The 19,330-nt window shown below is 35.1% G+C and overlaps 1 protein-coding gene across 2 annotated transcripts in view; it reads right to left on the bottom strand.

The window, feature by feature from the left end:
- The window catches only part of PPP3CC (protein phosphatase 3 catalytic subunit gamma), a 71,910-nt gene that overhangs the window by 14,130 nt on the left and 38,450 nt on the right, over positions 1-19,330 (bottom strand). For both annotated transcript variants that reach the window (XM_081268937.1, XM_081268936.1), the window contains exons 5-10: positions 18,825-18,970; positions 17,342-17,481; positions 9,905-9,982; positions 9,724-9,818; positions 5,648-5,773; positions 4,688-4,753 (exon numbers count right to left, since the gene is read on the bottom strand). In XM_081268937.1, coding sequence (XP_081125063.1) covers positions 4,688-4,753; positions 5,648-5,773; positions 9,724-9,818; positions 9,905-9,982; positions 17,342-17,481; positions 18,825-18,970 — 651 coding nt within the window. The remainder of the gene's footprint in view (positions 1-4,687; positions 4,754-5,647; positions 5,774-9,723; positions 9,819-9,904; positions 9,983-17,341; positions 17,482-18,824; positions 18,971-19,330) is intronic.

Genomic DNA, 19,330 nt, shown 5'->3' with positions numbered 1-19,330 from the left:
GCACTGGGTTTGATCCTCAGCACCACATAAAAATAAACAAATAAAATAAAGGCATGCTGTCCATCTACAACTATAAATTTAAAAAAATACTGTTATTTTCTTATATGCTGATAATATTTTGAATATCAAATCTCCAAGTATGTCTGGAATAAATCAACTTGACTGGGAGGTATCACCCTTTTTATATATACTGCTGGTTTTAGTTTCCTAGTGTTTTGCTTACAATCATCATATCTAAATTAACATCCTTGTCAAGTTTTAGTATCATAATTATACTAGCCTCATTAAATAAGTTGGACAGCATTTCTTCTTTATTCTCAGGAATAATCTGTATAAGACTGGTGTTATTCCTTAAATGTTTGGTAGAATTTGCTGGTGATGCTATCTGCGCCTAGTATTTTCTTTGTAGGAAGACTTTAAATGAAAGATTTTGACCTGTTGTTATTGTTCTGAGTATTGGAACTGGTTATTTTTGTCTTCTTCTGTTTTTTTTTAATATACATATATTTTTAGTTGTAAATGGACACAATACCTTTACTTTATTTGTTTTTATGTGGTGCCAGGGATTGAACCCAATGCCTCATGCATGCTAGGCAAGTGCTCTACCATTGAGCCACAACCCTGGCCCACCCATCTTCTTCTGTTTTAAACTGTTAAGGACTGAGCCCAGGGCCTTTGCATACTAGGCAAATGCTATACCACTGAGCTACATTCCCATTCTTTGTCTTCTTTTTTACCCATTCAACGTTACTAGGGGCTCATTAATTGTATTAATGTTTTCAAAAGAACACACTTTGGTTTTGCTGTTCCTTTGTGCTATATTTTGTTTTATATTTTGGGAATACTACTCTTAATGTTTTATTTTATTCTGTCTACTGTCTTTAGATTTAATGTGCTATCTGTCCTTTGATGATTTCTTGATGAGGGCAGATTTTTTTGCCTTTCTTATTTTCTACATTAAGGCTATAAATTTTCCTCTAAGCATAGCTTTAGCTGTACACCACAAGTTTCAACAGGTAATGCTCTTAATTTTCATTTAGTTTGAAATATTGTACTGAAATTTTCATTGTGATTTCTTATTTGACCCACAGATAAGTATATTTTAAAATCTCCTAAAATATGGGAATATTTTACTTATTTTTTGTTACAGATGATTATACTTAATTTCATATAATCAAAGAACATAGTCATTAGATTTTAAACCTTTGAAATCTGAAAAGTTGATCAGAATATGGCCAACTTTTGTAAATGTTCAAGTGTGTTTGAAAAGGAGGTATATTCTACATGCATTGAACATGGTGTTTTTTAAATGTTCATCAGGTCAAGTTCATTGATTTGTGTTGTTTTAATTTTCTATAATCTTGCTGATTTTAATTACTTATTCTATTTGTTATTGAGAGATATTTGTTAGATTCTTGCACTATTATTGTGGATAGTTCTATCAACTTGTGCTTTACATATTATGAAGCCATGTTCACTGTATATAAACTTGAAACTGTCAATCATTTTTTTTTCAAGATCCACTTTACAGAATATCAATCTATCTATATCAGCTTTTCTTTGGTTAGTATTTATGTTACATATTTATTCCTGTCCTTTTGCTTCCATATACATTAAAGTAGAAAACGTATATTTATGGTTTAGCTCTATCTCTTATAAAACATCATAAAATCTTTTATCCTAACCTGACAATCTATCCTTTATCCATTTACATTTAATGAATCCACAGGCACTCTACCATTGAGCTATATGCCCAATCCTTAGTATTTTTTATTTTGAAACGGGGCTGGCTTTGAACTTGTAATCCTCCTGCGACAGCCTCCTGAGTAGTTAGGATTACAGATATGTGCCACCATCATTCCATTTTTTTCTATAATTTGAAAGTTATATAATTGAAATAACTTTTCTGCAGGTTACCCTAGAGATTACATATATCTCTTACTTATCTAAGTATAATGTTAATGGGTACTTTTCTCTCCTTTCCAGATGGGAAGTCCTCATACATTTTAACTGTATTTGTTCTACTATTTTTGTCATATATTTTAATTCTTCTAAATTTAACAAAATCTTACTATTATCATTTAATAAAATCTACGTTCATCTGATATACCCACATATCGTCTACTACTTTACTCTTCATTCCTTCCTGAATCTTCAAACTTCCATCTGGTATTTTCCTTATGCTTGAATAATAATCTGTAGAATTTCATTAGTGTATATCTCCTGATAATTCTCTTAGTAAAAATCTTAAGGGAAAGGGAGGGGGCGTGTCTGAAAAATGCTTACTGCATCTTATTCCTAAAGGGTATTTCTACTAGGTACAAAATTCTAGGTTATCAGTTTTTATCTTTCAGTACTTGGAAAATGTTACCCTTTTCTTTTCTGCTTCCACTGTTTCCACAAAGCATCTATTGTCAGTTCCACTGTTCTCTTTTGAAGGTAATCTTTTCTTTCGGGGTGTGGGGGGTGATGGCTGCTTTAAGATTTCCTCTGGACTGGGGGTATAGCTCAGTGTTAAGATCAGAACACATGCTTAGCATTCACAAGGCCCTGAGTTTGATTCCCAGCACCAAAAAAGAAAAGAAAACAAAGTGGTATTTATTTTAAGTACTTTTTCTATGATGTGTTTAGGTGTTGTTTTCTTTGTATTTATTCTGTTTACTGGACTTCTTCAATCTGTAGCTAAATGTCTTGTCATTTTGGTAAAATTTTATACATTATCTTTTCTTTTTAATTTTTTTTAGTTATACATGGACACAATATCTTTATTTTGTTTATTTATTTTTATGTGGTGCTGAGGATTGAACCCAGTGCCTCACATTTGTGAAGCAAGCGCTCTGCCACTGAGCCACAACCCTAGCCCCCATTATCTTTTCAAATATTACTTCTACCCCATTCTCTAAAATGCCAAACACATATGTGTTAGGGCTATTCACAGTATTTTCTATGTCTCTTATGCACTTTTTATGCACTTTCCTTTTTTCTCTTCATATCTCATTCTAGATTGCATCTGCTGACCTATCTTCCATTTTACATTTTCCTCAAACTTTTTTTTTTTTTTTTGGTAACAGGGATGGAACTCAGGGGCACTTGACCACTGAGCCACACCCCAGCCCTATTTTGTTTAGAGACAGGATCTCGATGAGTTGCTTAGGGCCTTGCTAAGTTGCTGAGGCTGGCTTTGAACTTGTGATCCTTCTGCCTCAGCCTCCCGAGCTGCTAGGATTACAAGCATGTGCCACTGTGCCTGGATCCTCAATCTAGTCTTTTACGTCCTTAAATGAAGTAAGCATAATTTTGTTTTGTTTCTTAGCATAGTTACTTTATTTTTTAAAATAAAACTTTTTTTTGGTACTACTGAGAATTGAATCCAGGACCTCACATGTGCTAGGCAAGCACTGAGCAACATCTATATCCCTTTTTAATTTTTATTGTGATATGGGGTCTCACTAAATTGCCCAGATAGCCTCAAATGTGTGATCCTTCTGACTCAGTCTTCAGAATAGCTGGTATTATAGGAGAGTACCACCACACCCAGCTTGAGATATAAAATTTTATATACTAATTTATACAAATGCAATTTCCAAAAATCTTGGTAAACAACCAAGAAAATGTTATTCTTTTTCCTTTTCTTTTTTTTTTCTTCCTTTTTTTTTTTTTTTTTTTTTTTTTTGCAATGCTAGGGATCAAACTTTGGGCCTTGCACATACTAGGCAAGCACTCTACCACTGAATTACACTCCAGTTATTCTTGATTTTCTTTTTTTTATATATTTATTTTTAGTTTTTCGGTGGACATAATCTTTATTTTATTTTTTTATGTGGTGCTGAGAATAGAACCCAGCACCCCGCACATGCCAGGTGAGCACACTACTGCTTGAGTCACATCCCCAGCCCCTATTCTTGATTTTCTTTTCTTTTTTTTTTTTTAAAGAGAGAGAGAGAGAGAGAGAATTTTCAATATTTATTTTTTAGTTCTCGGCGGACACAACATCTTTGTTGGTATGTGGTGCTGAGGATCGAACCCAGGACGTACGCATGCCAGGCGAGCGCGCTACCGCTTGAGCCACATCCCCAGCCCTATTCTTGATTTTCTAATACTGCTTTACTTTCTTTCATAGCGTATGTCACCATCTGAGTTATATTTATTTCTTGTTTGTCTGTCCTACACTGGAATCTAAGATTTTTGAGATCAAGGATCTAAACATGTACCTGGCACATATTAGGCATGTAATAAACACTGGTTGTTGACAGTATGTGGAAAGATTTATCTGAACAAAATTTCAAAACAGTAGAGGTCTTAAAAGCAAAAAATTGGAAAAAAATCTAATATCCAACAACATGGGATTGTTTAATACAAAAATGATTGACATAAACAACTATGTAATCATTAGAAATTAATCTACAAAAAAGTACCATTACATAACCTAATTTTTGTGACTAAGAAAAATGAGAGAGAAGAATATATGCGAAGATAAAAGCACAGTAGACATCAAGATGTGAACAGTGGGCATCTATGCAATAGCATTATGGTGAGTGTTTTTTCAATTTATGATTTCCTGTATTTTTCAAATTTTATTTTTCTATGATGAACATTAATAATCTTAATAGGACAAAAATGATTCAAAATAAACTGAAATCCAACCTGAAATGTCTTAGGTTTATAATTCAAATGAGGAATAGCTTACCTTCTTCTTCCTCAATCAATTCATCTTTGGAGCATATGTTGAGGATGTTCACCAGCATCTCTGTGACTACATAAGACAAGAGTGTTACATAACTCACAAGCAACATTTTCTTAAGTATTATGGATATCTAAATAAATTCACATGTTCAATAAATATACACAACAATGTTTTAATATAATATTAAATAGCTATAGTAGGGGCTGGGGTTGTGGCTCAGTGGTAGAGCACTTGCATAGCATGTGTAAGGCCCTGGGTTTGATTCTTAGCACCACAAATAAATAAATATAAAGGTCCATTGACAACTTAAAAAAATAGCTATAAAGTATTGGCATTAAATGTAGACCACTGGGTTTACAGAGAATTCAGGTAGACTGTTTGCTCCTGTAAGAGACTACAGGCTTTAAGGATTTTGTGGCAGAATTACTTGGTTTTATAAGAAGTCTGTTTAGAGCCTTTTGTTCAGATATGCACATGAAAAAAAAGTCTTCCCATTTTACAAAGAGCCTAGGTCCAACAGGCTTGTTTTATGTTTACATAGCTTATTTGTGTAGCTGTACAAATAAATTCTAAGAACAATAAATCCTGTCTAAGGGGCTGGGGTTGTGGTTCAGAGGTAGAGCGCTTGCCTAGCATACGTGAGGCCCTGGGTTCAATCCTCAGCACCACATAAAAAAATAAAATATATTGTGTCGACCTATAACTAAAATAACCCAAATAATTAATTAATTAAAAAAATTCCCGTTTAAATCTCTTCAGTACTGAAAAAAAAATCACTGAGGAAATGGTACAGTGACTATTATTTTAACAACTTGACAACACTTGGACAACTACTTATTAGCAAACATTTCTGATGTACTTTAAGAAAAACATTTGTGAACACTCCAGGGGTCTCTTGCAAATACAACCTGTGCTCAGTCACTAGACAATGGAGGGTCTTGAGGCATGTTTCAGTTCTCTTACCTTTTTCCCCCACAAAAGGTAAAGACCATGTAAAAACATCCATAAAGTTCGGAAGCCAGTAGGGATGTGGAGAACAGTTAAACTGTCTGATATTCATGACGTTGTTTTCATATTTCAACACTGCAGCTAAAAAAGAAAAAGCAAGAAAAGTTGACACAGAAGAACATGACATGGCAACTGGTGTGCTCTGTACAACTGTGTACTCACTACAGAGAATCAGGGTTTTAGTTTCCATATGGAGATTCAAGACTAGGTATAAGGCAGATGAAAAATTTTAGGCATTTTATATAGTTCATTCTCTTAAGAATTATTCCAAGGAAAAGTTACCTAAGAGCTCATTTAATGAAAGCACAAAAGGGGGCTGGGGATGTGGCTCAAGCGGTAGCGCGCTCGCCTGGCATGCGTGCGGCCCGGGTTCGATCCTCAGCACCACATACAAACAAAGATGTTGTGTCCGCCGAAAAAACTAAAAAAAATAAATATTAAAAATTCAAAAAAAAAAAAAAAGCATAAAAGAATCTGAGCTCTGTACCTTCAAAGAGCTCACTGCATAGTAACTATAGAATCCTTGGTTCTACGTGAGAAAAATTTCCCCATAATTTTTTTTTAATAGGCCAAAGGATTACCAGACACATGTCTCCTCTGAGGGCAAATATTGCTCATCAAATTGACACAGCCTGTTTTGCTAGTCCTTAGCCAGACCCAAAGCTTTTTAATAAACTCTCTTGAGAGTTTATAAACAGCAGTTATCAATTCATTGGGGGGATACAAATGGTAAACTTGGAGTAATTTGTGATTAATGGTCAAAAGTAGATTAAACCATCTCTGTACAATAGAGTGGGTTTTAAAAATGCCCATTACTCCTATTCACAGTATACTACCAGCAAGGTATAAATGTTTAATATTAACCAGTTCATACAGTTGTACACACACTCTGATGCCAAAATGATTTTCTTTCTATTTTAAATGTTTCTGTATCTAATTCCTTAGTCTGCATCACCTGCAATGTCATTTGCGCTATTCTTTTAATTATTTTTACTGTAGGCAGAAAATAGAATGAGGTGCAGTAGTTCTCCAGAAATGATTGCTATAGTCATTTCCTGGTGCCTATTTCTTTGTCATAGGACAGACAGCCTCGTGTCTCTAAAACTTGGGTTACTGAATGCCTAAAATGCACATCATTGACTAAAAAAAAAAATACACAAATATAGGATTTCCAGTTCCTAAAAACTAACCCTAGCTGCTGAGTACACAACCTATTATTTTCACATACATGTATTTTATTTAGATTCAATGAATACAACATCATTCAACAAATCCCTCAATCTAAACCAGGAAAAGAAGTGGGAGGTGATCTCAATGAGGGATGATTAGAAAGAAGAGCTTAAAAAATTGTGTTCAGGTATGTTTCAGGGGACAGGAAAAAAAACAAAACAAAACAACAGCAACAACAAAAACAAACCTGGAATGAGAATCTTATAAAACAAATCCTAACTGAAGTGTCTTTTAGAAGAAAGATGAGGCAGGAAAGGGTAATGGAGTTTCCTTTTTTAATAAAAAAAAAGGCACTTGTACTGGGAGTAATTGAGTCATACCAAGTTTGTTTCAGATGTCATATTTTATGCCTTTTCCCTAAAACAACACTTAGGAAACAACAAGATTACTTTGAGATAAGTTACTAATTACGTCAAAGCTAACAGGAAAACCCAAATAGAATGGCCCGTGACTTAAAAGGTTTACTGAAGAATAATTCAAGAATAAAACCAGATTAGAATGGGGCAGAAAATGAGTTGCTAAGTTGCATCGTGCTGCTGATTTAGGTGGCAATTTTCAGCTGACACACTGATAGGCCCACTGGGCAATCAACAGATACTCCTAATAAGGAAGCTAGAAAAAGAAGTGAAGGGAGTCTTCACTACACATACCAGGGAAAGGCCACAGAATTCTGTGAGGATACCCAACAACACATGCAGTGCATACCATTGATAAGGGAGGAAAACGAACAAAACCAGTCATTCATATATAGGAAAAATTAGAAAAAAGCAAATAAGAAAGAATGTACTGAGGGAGAAGCAGAGCATTATAAGATAGCTCAGAGAAGAATTAGGAGAAATAAAAAGAAAACATAAGGCTAGGAGAGAATTTAAAGTCACTGAGAAGAAGTGACACTAAATCAGATTTAAATGAGACATGTCATTCCATAGTTTACTTTTTTTTTTTTTTTTCCCAATACTGGGGCTTGCACCCAGGGGACCTGTACATGCTAAGCAAGTGTTCTACCACTAAGCTACATCCCTAGCTCTCAAGAGTTTACTTTTAAATATTAAGTATATTGTGGATTTCTTTGAAATTTCTCTCCCCAACTGCATTTACAAGGTATGACTATAAAGTAATGAGACTTAAGAAACCACCAACTACAAACACACGAGACCTTATATATCAGATGAGTGTGGTCCTTTGATGTCATCACATCAGGAACCATAACAGCAAAACATTACAGGATCACTTATACTTTATACGTAAAGCAATGCTGAATATTCATTTTCATGAGTCCATCTTATCTCCAACAACTCTATGTGACAAGTATCTTAAAGATCAACTGAAGCCCAGAGAAGTTCAGTATCTAGTTAGAATGACAGACTGAAAAGCGAAGCAGGACTAAACTAGGAATTCAGCTAGTAGTTTAGTTCTCTTTTCAACACAATTTACTGCCTTGCCATATAATTAATCCAAAGATGCTCCCATTACTCAGAACGCTTTTGGAACTCTTCTTCTGGAATTGCCTCCAGAGCCAGTGCACAAGCAACATGAGAGAAACAGTCTCATTACCTTATAATCATACCTTGTTCCGACCCCAAATGGTATCATCTAGCTGGATCACTCACCTTATTTATCAGTCTTGACTCCGAATGACTTTTGGCTGTCCAAAAATCAAATCCACCCTCAAAGGACGAAGATTTCCCATCATTGAGGATAATCAAAAGAATGTATCGCAGACTCTGAAGGCAATGCCAAAAGAGGAGTTCCAAAAATGTTTCTGAACAATGACTGCACTGTTGGAGTACAAATCTGGCCTCCCAGGGTAACTACTTTGAAGGGACAATACTCATCTGGATATATTCATTTTGGCATGTTTGTTTTAAAAGTCCTATTATTTTATAGTCATACTTTATAAACAATAAAATAGTTTCAGAGACATGAAGCTTTTGGTAGGACCACTGTCCTGATAGAAAACTTAGGAATCATAATTTGAAATTTCAAAAAATTTCAAAAAACACAAGAAAAAGTCTTAGAAGTAGAATTTCTGGAAAAAAAGGCATGCACATATTTGATATATATTTTTATTGGAAACTGAAGTTTATAAAAATTATGTGACTCATCCGAAGTCACACTGTTAGTTTCTGGTAGGGCTTGGACTGAAATGAAGGAGTTTCTTTGTTTGTTTTCTTATTTTTTGTATGCTATTCATTCTACCCATATCTCCAGAAAAGCAGAAATAGCTTAATAATTCACAAACATTAAAATACCAAATGGTAATTTTTTGAGGTACTGTTATGAACAAACTCACCAAAACCCACAATTTATGCTAACTTTTCTGACATACTTCTGAAGTTATTTATTCTTCTAATGCTTTGACTGAGCAGTACAAACTTATTTTAATCACTTTTATATTAATAAAGAACCCAATAATTCTTAGAAGATGAAGATCACACAACAGTATAAATTTTAAATTTGTTAGCTTTGTTTCAGTTAAGACTGCTTTTATCTTTTTTTTTTTTTTTTAAGGTGGTAGGAATTGAACCTAGGGCCTCACACATGCTAAACACATCTTTTCTGCTTATTTAAAATTTTTATTTGAAAATAGGGGATAGGGTCCCTATCAGGGGTGCCAAAAATATCTTGGGTTGCAGGTATAGCTTAGTGGTACAGCATGTGCTTATTAACAAGTATGAGGCCCTCAGTTCACAATCCCCAGCACCCCAAAATTAAAATTAAAATAACACATACTCTCATATTTATACTAGAGATCACATTTACTTACAAACTCAAACTCAAATATCACTGGACTCCTTTACCTTTATTGTTATAGACATCTAGGTAATTGGGAGCAGAGAAAATTGTAATAAGTGATGGAAAGCCGGTTGTTTGGCTCTTTCTGTACATTCGATACCTGGAAGAGAGATAATAGCTTGTTTGTCTTGATATTAAAGATAAAAACTCTGCAATGATATTTGATATAGTTTTAATTTAACTTACCCAGCATCTTGAGCTTCATGGGCTCTGATTATTGATAATAAATTGTTGTTCTGCAAAAATTCACAAACTGCAGGATAACTGAAAAAAAAATTAAGAAACCTAAATCCAGAATTTAAAAAATTATTTTTTAATAGGAGGTAAGGGAAAATCCAAGATGATATGAGCTGATTTTGTTTCTTTTTTTTTTTTTATTTTGTTTCAAGATTATATATATGATATACCACGGAATGTTTGTTAAAAGTTTAGTTCTCACCACCCTATTTCTCCGTTTTACTAATATGTTACAGATCAAACACAAAGATAACAGACAACCCTAGAATTGAAAGAGCTCTCCCAACTTTTTTTTTTTTTTTTTTTTTTTTGTACCAGGGATTGAACCCAGGGGCATTTAACCACTGATCCACATCTCTAGCCTTTTGTTGTTGTTGTTGTTGTTTAATAACTTTATTTTATTCATTTATTTTTTGTGGGGTGCTGATGTTGAACTCAGGGCCTCACACATGCTGGGCAAGTGCTCTACCACTGAGCCACAATCCTGCCCTTCCACAGCTGTATTTTATTTTGAGATAGAGTTTTGCTAAGTTGCTTAGGGCCTCGCTAAGTTGCTGAGGCTGGCTTTGAACGTTCGATTCTCCTGTCTCAGCTTCCCAAGCCGCTGGGATTACAGGCAGGCACCACCACACTGGACCTTCATCCTTCAATTTTTTCATCTTAACCTATAACTATAACAATATTAACACAGCACCAAAACTATTCTTTTTTTTCTCTTTATCATGTATAATTATTATTTTTATTGTTGCTCCAAACATTACAATGATCTTGACATATCATATGTCATACACTTGATTCAAATGGGATATGAATTCTTATTTTTCCCACGTGTGCAGATTGCAGGATCACATTGGTTATACAGCCATGTTTATACATACTGTCATAACTAGTGTCTGTTGTATTCTGCTGCCCTTCCTATCCCCTTCCTATCTCCCCTCCCCTCCCATCATCTCTCTCTACCCCATCTACTATAACTCATTTCTCTCTCTTTTTTTTCCCTTCCCCCTCACACCATCTTATATGTAATTTTATATAACAATGAGGGTCTCCTTGCATCTTCCGTGAAATTCCCCTTCTCTCTCCCATTCCCTCCCACCTCTTGTCCCTGTTTACTGGTAATCTTCTTCTCATGCTCTTCCTCCCTGCTCTGTTTTGAGTCCCGCCCCCTCCCTTATATCAAAGAAGACATTCAGCATTTGTTTTTTAGGGATTGGCTAACTTCACTTAGCATAATCTGCTCTAATGCCATCCATTTCCCTGCAAATGCCATGATTTTGTTATTTTTTAGTGCTGAGTAGTATTCCATTGTGTATAAATGCATTTTTTTATATCCATTCATCTATTGAAGGGCATCTGGGTTGGTTCCACAGTCTAACTATTGTGAATTGTGCTGCTATGAACATGATGTAGCTGTATTCCTGTAGTATGCTCTTTTCAGGTCTTTTGGGAATAGTCCGAGAAGAGGAATCGCAGGGTCGAATGGTGGTTCCATTCCCAGCTGTCCAAGGAATCTCCATACTGCTTTCCAAATTGGCCGAACCAATTTGCAGTCCCACCAGCAATGTATAAGCGTACCCTTTTCCCCACATCCTCGCCAGCACTTGCCAAAACTACTCTTGATTATAAAAAGTATCATAGCAGCGAGCATGTGTACTTGTGTGTACACGTTTGTATGTCAGATACAGCAGATGCTACAAGCAGCATACATGATTTCTTCAGCCATCAGATTACTAAACTGATAGAAACCAAAGGATCTACTTATAGCTTCACTAATAATATTAATACCAAGACAATATTATACAGGAATATTTCAATAGTATTTGTAAATATTACAGTCAAACACATTCTAATGAAAGATATGATATCTGTACATATTCCTAACATAGTCTGAGTACTACTATCTTTCTGAATGATGAACACCTGATAGGAAGAACTGGAGAACACAATTAACTTGGAATTATTCAGGTGTTAATTATTAAGTTTATTTTTTAAAAAATCTTTATTTCTCATTATGCTCATTAAAAATAGACTGTAGGGGACATCATCAAGATAGCAGAATAGAAAGTCCTCAGCCCCCGTGCCTGCACAGAAACAGCAATTTGCAGCCATTCATAGACAAAGTGATTATGTGAGTATGTTAGGATCTAGGTAGGAGGTTGTGAAATCTTGGTGGAGCCAATACTGAGGAGGAGTGCTTACAGAAGGAAAGTACTCCCTCAAACCCTGGTCTCCACCATAGATCCAGAGATAGACTGTCCCTCTATGGATGTAGCTCCAGTCCTGCTAGCAGCACTACCCTCTTAGGTCCTTGAAAGTAGTGATGACAATTTATACCCCCAGTAACAGAGACCCAATTGCAGACCTGAAGCATCCCTACAACCAAGGTATAGCTCTGCTATACTGTGGCCCAGAGGCAACCCTGCTTTTCCAGAGACCTGATGGGAGCCACCCCCGTCATACTGCTGACTGGACCCAAACACTGATCTCAATCAGCCCTCTGACCCAGTTTGACTTCCATTCTACTGAGTTTCAGAGGTGGTCCTCCAAGGACCCAACAGGAGATATGCCTTTCCTCGCTCCCAGTAGTAAGCCTGCCAAATGTGGAACTACTGCAGCCCTTTGACCCAGCTCCATCCCTGCTCAACCATGATCCCAGGTCAGTCCAGCATTGACACCAATGCAAATCTACACGAATCATAAAGAATCAAGCAAACACTACACTACTAATAAGGAACTATTAAAGCTCTAATACATGACACCAGAGATATGACAGTCATGAATTACATGACAAAGAATTCAAGTTAATAATCTGAAAGAAGCTCAGTGAGCTACAAGAAAACACAGACAACTAAATGAAATCAGAAAAACCATACATGAACCAACCAAGATGTTAATAAAGAGACAAAAATAATTAACAAAGAAGCTAACAGAAATCCTGGAACAAAAGAGCAAAATGACTAATTGAAAAATAAAAACAGAGTGCTTCTATAGTAAAATCAGTTGTGCAGAAGAAAAGAATTAGTGAACTCAAAGACAGGTCATTTGAAATTATCCAGTTAGAGGAACAAAAAGAGTATAGAAAGTATAGAGACTTCTGGGGGCAGCATTCTGCATAGGCATTTTGAGAGTTCAAGGAGAATATAGAGGGGAAAGGGGGCAGAAAGCTCATTTAAAGAAAAAATGGCTGTACATTTCTCAAATCTATAAAGGGAAATAGATATCACAACTCATGAAGCCGAAAGGTCTCCAAATAAGTAAATCCAAAGATGTCTACACCAAGATGCATTATAGTTAGTCAAAAGTCAAAAACAGGAGAATTTTGAAAGCAGCAAGAGGAAAACAGCTAGTTACAAATAAGAGAGCACTATTAGTGGATTTCTGAGAAGAAACTTTACAGGCAAGAAGAGAAGGGAATGATATGTTCAAATTAGTAATAGAAACAAACAAACAAACAAACAAAAAACCCTGACAACCAAAGTCTTAAAAGACTTTACCCAACAAAATGCTCTTTAAGAATGAAGGAGAGCTGGGAACAGTGGCACATGCCTATAATTCTAGCAGCTCAGGAGACTGAATTAGGAGGATTGCCAGCTCAAAGCCAGCCTCAGCAACTCAGCAAGGCCCAAAGCAATTCAGTGAGACCCTGCCTCTAAACTTAAAGAAATATAAAAAATGGCTGGTGATGTGGCTCAGTGGCTAAACATCTCTGCGTTAAATCCCTGATACAAAAAAAAAAAAAAAGGAGATAGACAAATCTATTGAAGGAGATTGTTACCCCAGACCTGCCTTAAGAGAACTGCTAAAGGGAATTACTCAAGTTAAAATAAAAAGACACTGAACAAGATGAAAACATATGAAAGTATAAATCTCACCACTAAAGGTAAATACAAAGAAAAAACAAAATATTGTTATATTGTAGTGAAGACAGGAATGGCCTCCTTCTGTAAGACAAAATAGGCTTTAAAGAGCTGGGTTGTGGCTCAGCATTAGAGTGCTTGCCTAGCATGGGTGAGGCCCTGGGTTCAATCACATCACTTGTCAGATGACTACAAAAAAGACCAAAAAGTACTGGTAAGGATGCTGGAGAAAAGAGAATCCTTGGTTACTGCTGATAAGAAAGTAAATTAGTACAATTATTAAGGGAAACAGTATGGGAATTCCTTGAAAAATTAAAAAGAGAACTATCACATGATCCAGTAGTCCTATTTCTGGGTATATACCCCCCCAAAAAAAGAAAGAAATTGGCACCTTGAAGATATATCAGCACTTCCATGCTCAGTGTAGTATTATTCATAATAGCCAAGATACTGAAACAACCTAAGTGTGTGTGTGTGTGTGTGTGTGTGTGTGTAATTTAGTCTTAAAAGAAGAGACCTCTGCCATTCATAATGACATGGATAAATCTGAAGGACACTGTTAGATGAAAAAAATCAGACACAAAAGAATAAATACTGTATATGACCTCACTTATATATGTAGAATCTAAACTAGCTGAATCTATAGAAGCAGAGGTTTTCAGGGGGTTACAGAGTTGAGTGAAAAGAGATGTTAGTCAGAGTACACAGTAGGACTTGGAGTGTAGCTCAGTAATAGCATGTTTAGTATGCACAAAGCCCTGTGCTCAGTTCCCAGCACCCAAATAAAGACAAAGAATACAAAGTTTGTTATAAAAGATAAGTTCTAGAAATCCAATATACAGCATATATACACTACAGTTAACAATACTGTACTGGTTGCTTGAAATTTGCTAAGAGGGTAGATCTTAAGTGCTCACCATATACACACAAAAAATGGTAACTATGTGAGGTGGAAGAATATGTTAATTAGGTTGAATATAATGATCATTTCACAATGTATATGAATATCTATTGTACACTTTAAATAAATACAATTTTTACTTTAATGCTAAATTTAGCACTGATAATGCTAAAAAATGAATAAATAAAAGACTGCATACTCACATGATGTGGAATTTAAAAATATAAAAGGATATACAGTGAAATACCTCCTTTCTACCCTGATAGATACCAATGTTCTTGATTTCTTGAATATTCTTTCAGAGATAATCTATTCAATTTCAGACAATTACATATGCATACTCCTCCCTTCCTTGCTTTTTAAAAAATGTTGGCAGATGGGCCGAACATGGTGGCAGGAGGATCACAGGTTCAAGGCCAGCCTCAACATCTTATCAAGGCTCTAAGCAATTTAAGGGAAACTCTGTCTCAAAATAAAAAAAAAAAAAATTAAAAGGGCTAGGATGTGACTCTCTGGTAAAGTGCCCCTGGGGTTCAATCCCTAGTACAAAAACAAAACAAAACAAAACAAAACAAAAAACAGAAATGTTGGAAGGTGGTATACAGTACTGTACTTTATCTCTTTATATTAGTGATTATTTTACATCAGTACACAAAGAGTTTATTTCTTTCTCTTTTTTCTTTTTAAAAACTGGCCTCATATTATTGTCTTGTTCGGATTTACCATAATTTACGCATCTAGTCTTCTATTGAACATTCAGATTATTTTCAACCTTTCAGCACAAATAAAACAAGGAATAAACTTGTATATACATCTCATACACATGCAAATAGAACTGAGTCTCATTATTTGAAATAGCTATAATTTTGCTTTGAAATCTGAAGTAGTGAATAATGAACCATTAGAAAAATACTAGAGACCTCCAGTCATAGCATTTTCATTAATCAATTAATACATAACCTTGTGTTGGATGAGTTTCTATGCAGACACTTTATTTAAACACACTGTTAATTCATTGACTTTGAACTCCACTATAACACATGTCTGAACAAAGTTAATCTATCTCATACATTTTCTCTGAAAGGCACAACACAGCCTTTTCCTGGGCACATTAGACAACATTCAGCACTATGCTTGGGGATCATTTTAAACAACAAAATCACTAACAAGAAACATAAAAAGACAAAAAATATTATCCTTAATAGACTGCCAAAAAAGTACTTGTTTATAATAGGAGAGCTGAATCCAGAAAGCAGAACATTACCTTAAGAGTTAACTTTAGCAGAGAACATGTTTATGAGGCCACTCAAATTTTTTGTCCCTCTGAATAGTGCATACCTATGAATGACTATGAAAGCTCTATGAGCACTGTTTTAGGATTACAAATAAAGCTTAGTGAGTAGAATTCACAAACATGGAATCTGCAAACAGTGAGGATCGACTACCTATCCACAAAATTAAATTTTAGAATCAAAGGCATTTATAATTGAAAGATATTGTCAAGTTGATCACCACAGAAATAGTACCAATTTACATTTTGTCAACAATAAGCAAGTATTATGCTCTTCAAGCAAAGTAAAAAGAAGACAAATTTAAATGATTTTATCACATAAGTTACAGATAAGGTTGGCAGGGAGGAATACAAAAAGGTTGTCTAGAAGAATGTCAAAACTAATGGCAAAATTGAGTCTTCTTGTGTGTGTATTGACCAAATACATATATTGTTCATCACAATAAAATACTCAGATTAAAATAATTTCTATTTCAAACTTCCTTGTATCTTCTGATTTTTTAAAATCTTTTCCTTTCTTTAGTACTGGAGATGGAACTCAGGGGCACTGTACCAATGAGCTATAGCCCCAGTCCTTTTTAATTCTTATTTTGAGACAGGGTCTCACTAAGTTGCTGAGGCTGGCCTTGAACTTGGGATCCTCTGTTGCTGGGATTAAGGTATGTGCACCATTCTCAGCTGTATCTCCTGATTTTCAAGTGACAAACTAGAATGAAAGGTCCCATGTGAGACTTAGGACAATAGCCAACTTCCAGGAAATGTCCTGGGCTTAGATCACAATGTACTGTTCTTTTTATATCTTTGTCTGTACTAGAGGTTCCAAAAGCTGGAAAGCTCTTAAAAGCATAACAGGATTCCCTTGTCCCAGAACTACTGAATCAGAATCTCTAGGGGAGATATCTTTATTTTTATAAAAGTGTATAGGTGTTTAGGAACAAACAATATATACCACTTTGGGTCAGATGGCAATACCAAAGCACTAAAAGATGTCCAACCATGTCAGGTATATTACACTTCTTAGGGCAAAATAAGTAAGAAAACATTAAACAGACAAGAATTTTCTGCCTTCTATTAAGAAATTAAATAGAAGTCCCTAAACTTAATATGTTTGAGATTTAATTTTTTTAAAATATTTATTTTTTAGTTGTAGTTAGACACAATATCTTTGTTTTATTTATTTATTTTTACGTGGTGCTGAGGATTGAACCCAGGGCCTCACACATGCAAGGTGAGCGCTCTACTGCTGAGCCACAACCCCAGCCCGAGATTTAAATTTTTAAAAACAATTTGATAAAATGTATTTATTTCATAATTTTCTACTTTGAAGATTAGCTTACCTGAAAAAATAAGAGCACCCTCGGACAGTGTTGTGGGTATAGTGCTCCAATGTCTTTTCATTGCCATAATCCTCTGAAGGATCAGACCAAAGCAGGTCACACACTGGCCCAAAGGCAGGAGGTTCAATAAACCTGTCTAACTGGAAGACACACAAAAGCCAAAAGAAAAAAAGTCAGGAAAGCAAAAGAGCTCTTGGAAGAGGATGGGTCAAAAAACAAAAAACAAAAAAACCCTTTCCACTTATAGGAATCTGTTAGGAGAGAAGGCAGTAAGCCGCTAAAGGATTTTCCTACAAGAAAACGAGCCTTTAAAAAATTTCAGATTCACAATTTTTAATATTTTTCTGTAATAAATATTTATAGATATCCCTGCCATCTACCCACACTATAGAAAAGGACTCCTTAAATCCTACATTGAAGGCAGTGATCACTCAGTTATGTGAGATCAATCAGTCTCAAGACATTACTTTGAAAAGACTGGGTATGGTTAATTCCAGTTGCCTGCAGATCAGAAGTTTTGGCATGGTTGTGTTCAGTTCATTCCAATGGAGTTTCCTTTATTTTGAAAGAGCACTAGTTTTCTTATGATAGGGCTTTTATTCTTCCTATTCTATGCAGTGAAGGGATTTCAATATCAGTTATTAACTTAGGTTTTGAAGTCTCTGTTGCTTTAGCTAAAAGCTTAAAAACCAAAAGAACAGAAGCAATAGAATAGCTGGGTGACAAGAAAAGCCTTCTGCTGAGTGAAGGGGAGCTTTTTATCAATACAATTGATTCTGAATGGTCAAATCCAAGATTAACTATGTAAAAGAGACAGCCAAGCAGCAGAAAAGCCAGGGCCTAGAGACACACAGTTACGAGGTGACTGAATTCAGAGAACACAGTTTATAAACAGAAAAATCTTTAGTTTCAGTACCTATGTAAGAGAACTAAGAGAATACAAAAGTAGAGAAAGATTGTCATATAGAACAATGAAGCAAACAAACATTGGTCCTCTGCTTTCAGTCATGAAGACAGAGAATCTTGGAAATAATCACCATGTAAATCAAGTGCAGCAATTAAACTATATCATCTACAATGTCAAAATCAGTGAATTCAGAATCCTAAGACTGTCCATTCCAACATCCTCATTTCACCAAGAAAATGTGCCAAGAGGTTGAGTGGGTCAGGTTACATAATTAATGGTAGGACTGGGATTCTTTACAACCTTGGTTTCTTTCCTTCTATACTGTGGTAATTCAGTTTCAGAGCTACACTCTAAAAATATTATGCTTCTAATTGGTAAAAGCAGATTTAATAAAAAAATGAGATAAAATCTATGGTAAATATATATCAAAATATTAAATGTAGTTATCTTGCAATGATAAGACCACGGGTATTTTCTTAATTTTGATTGTATTTTAAAGATTTTAGCTAAAGATTTATTGGCTGACTGCAATAAAGAAACAATTTTAAAAAATAATAATAATAAAAGATTACTTACTTTCCTAATGTCATCTAAACACGTAATTTCAGGTGACATTCCTCCATGTACACAGAGAAACTGCTGGTTTAAGAGGGCTGCAAGAGGAAGACAGTCAAATGTGTCCATACACGCATCATACACTTCTTCCGAATATTTGATTCGACCTACCAAAAAAAGGGGAAAAGTCCAAAGGATAAGTCAGAGGAGTATGGAGCTATTTTAAAGCCATTTATTTTAGTCAAATTTGAAACTATAATCATCTTTGTAAAGATATTTTTGAAGAGTCACTCCCCTGTGACCCTGGATTAACTTTTGAGCTTTGTTGCCTTGGAAAACTGGTAAGGTGGGTCGGGATTGTGGCTCAGTGGTAGAGTGCTTGCCTAGCATGCATGACACACGGGGTTTGGCCCCTTGCACTTCATAAACAAATAAAATAAAAGTTTAAAAAAAAAAACTGAAAGTGACTGTTAGCTATCTTCTTAGGCCACATTACTTGTGGTAAAAATTACCCAATTACCTGTCAG

This window comes from Spermophilus citellus (genome assembly GCF_964194105.1).
Source record: "Spermophilus citellus genome assembly, chromosome: 16".
Classification (NCBI taxonomy): domain Eukaryota; kingdom Metazoa; phylum Chordata; class Mammalia; order Rodentia; family Sciuridae; genus Spermophilus; species Spermophilus citellus.
The sequence above is the reverse complement of the archived record's forward strand: the minus strand, read 5'-3'. Positions and strand labels throughout refer to the sequence as shown.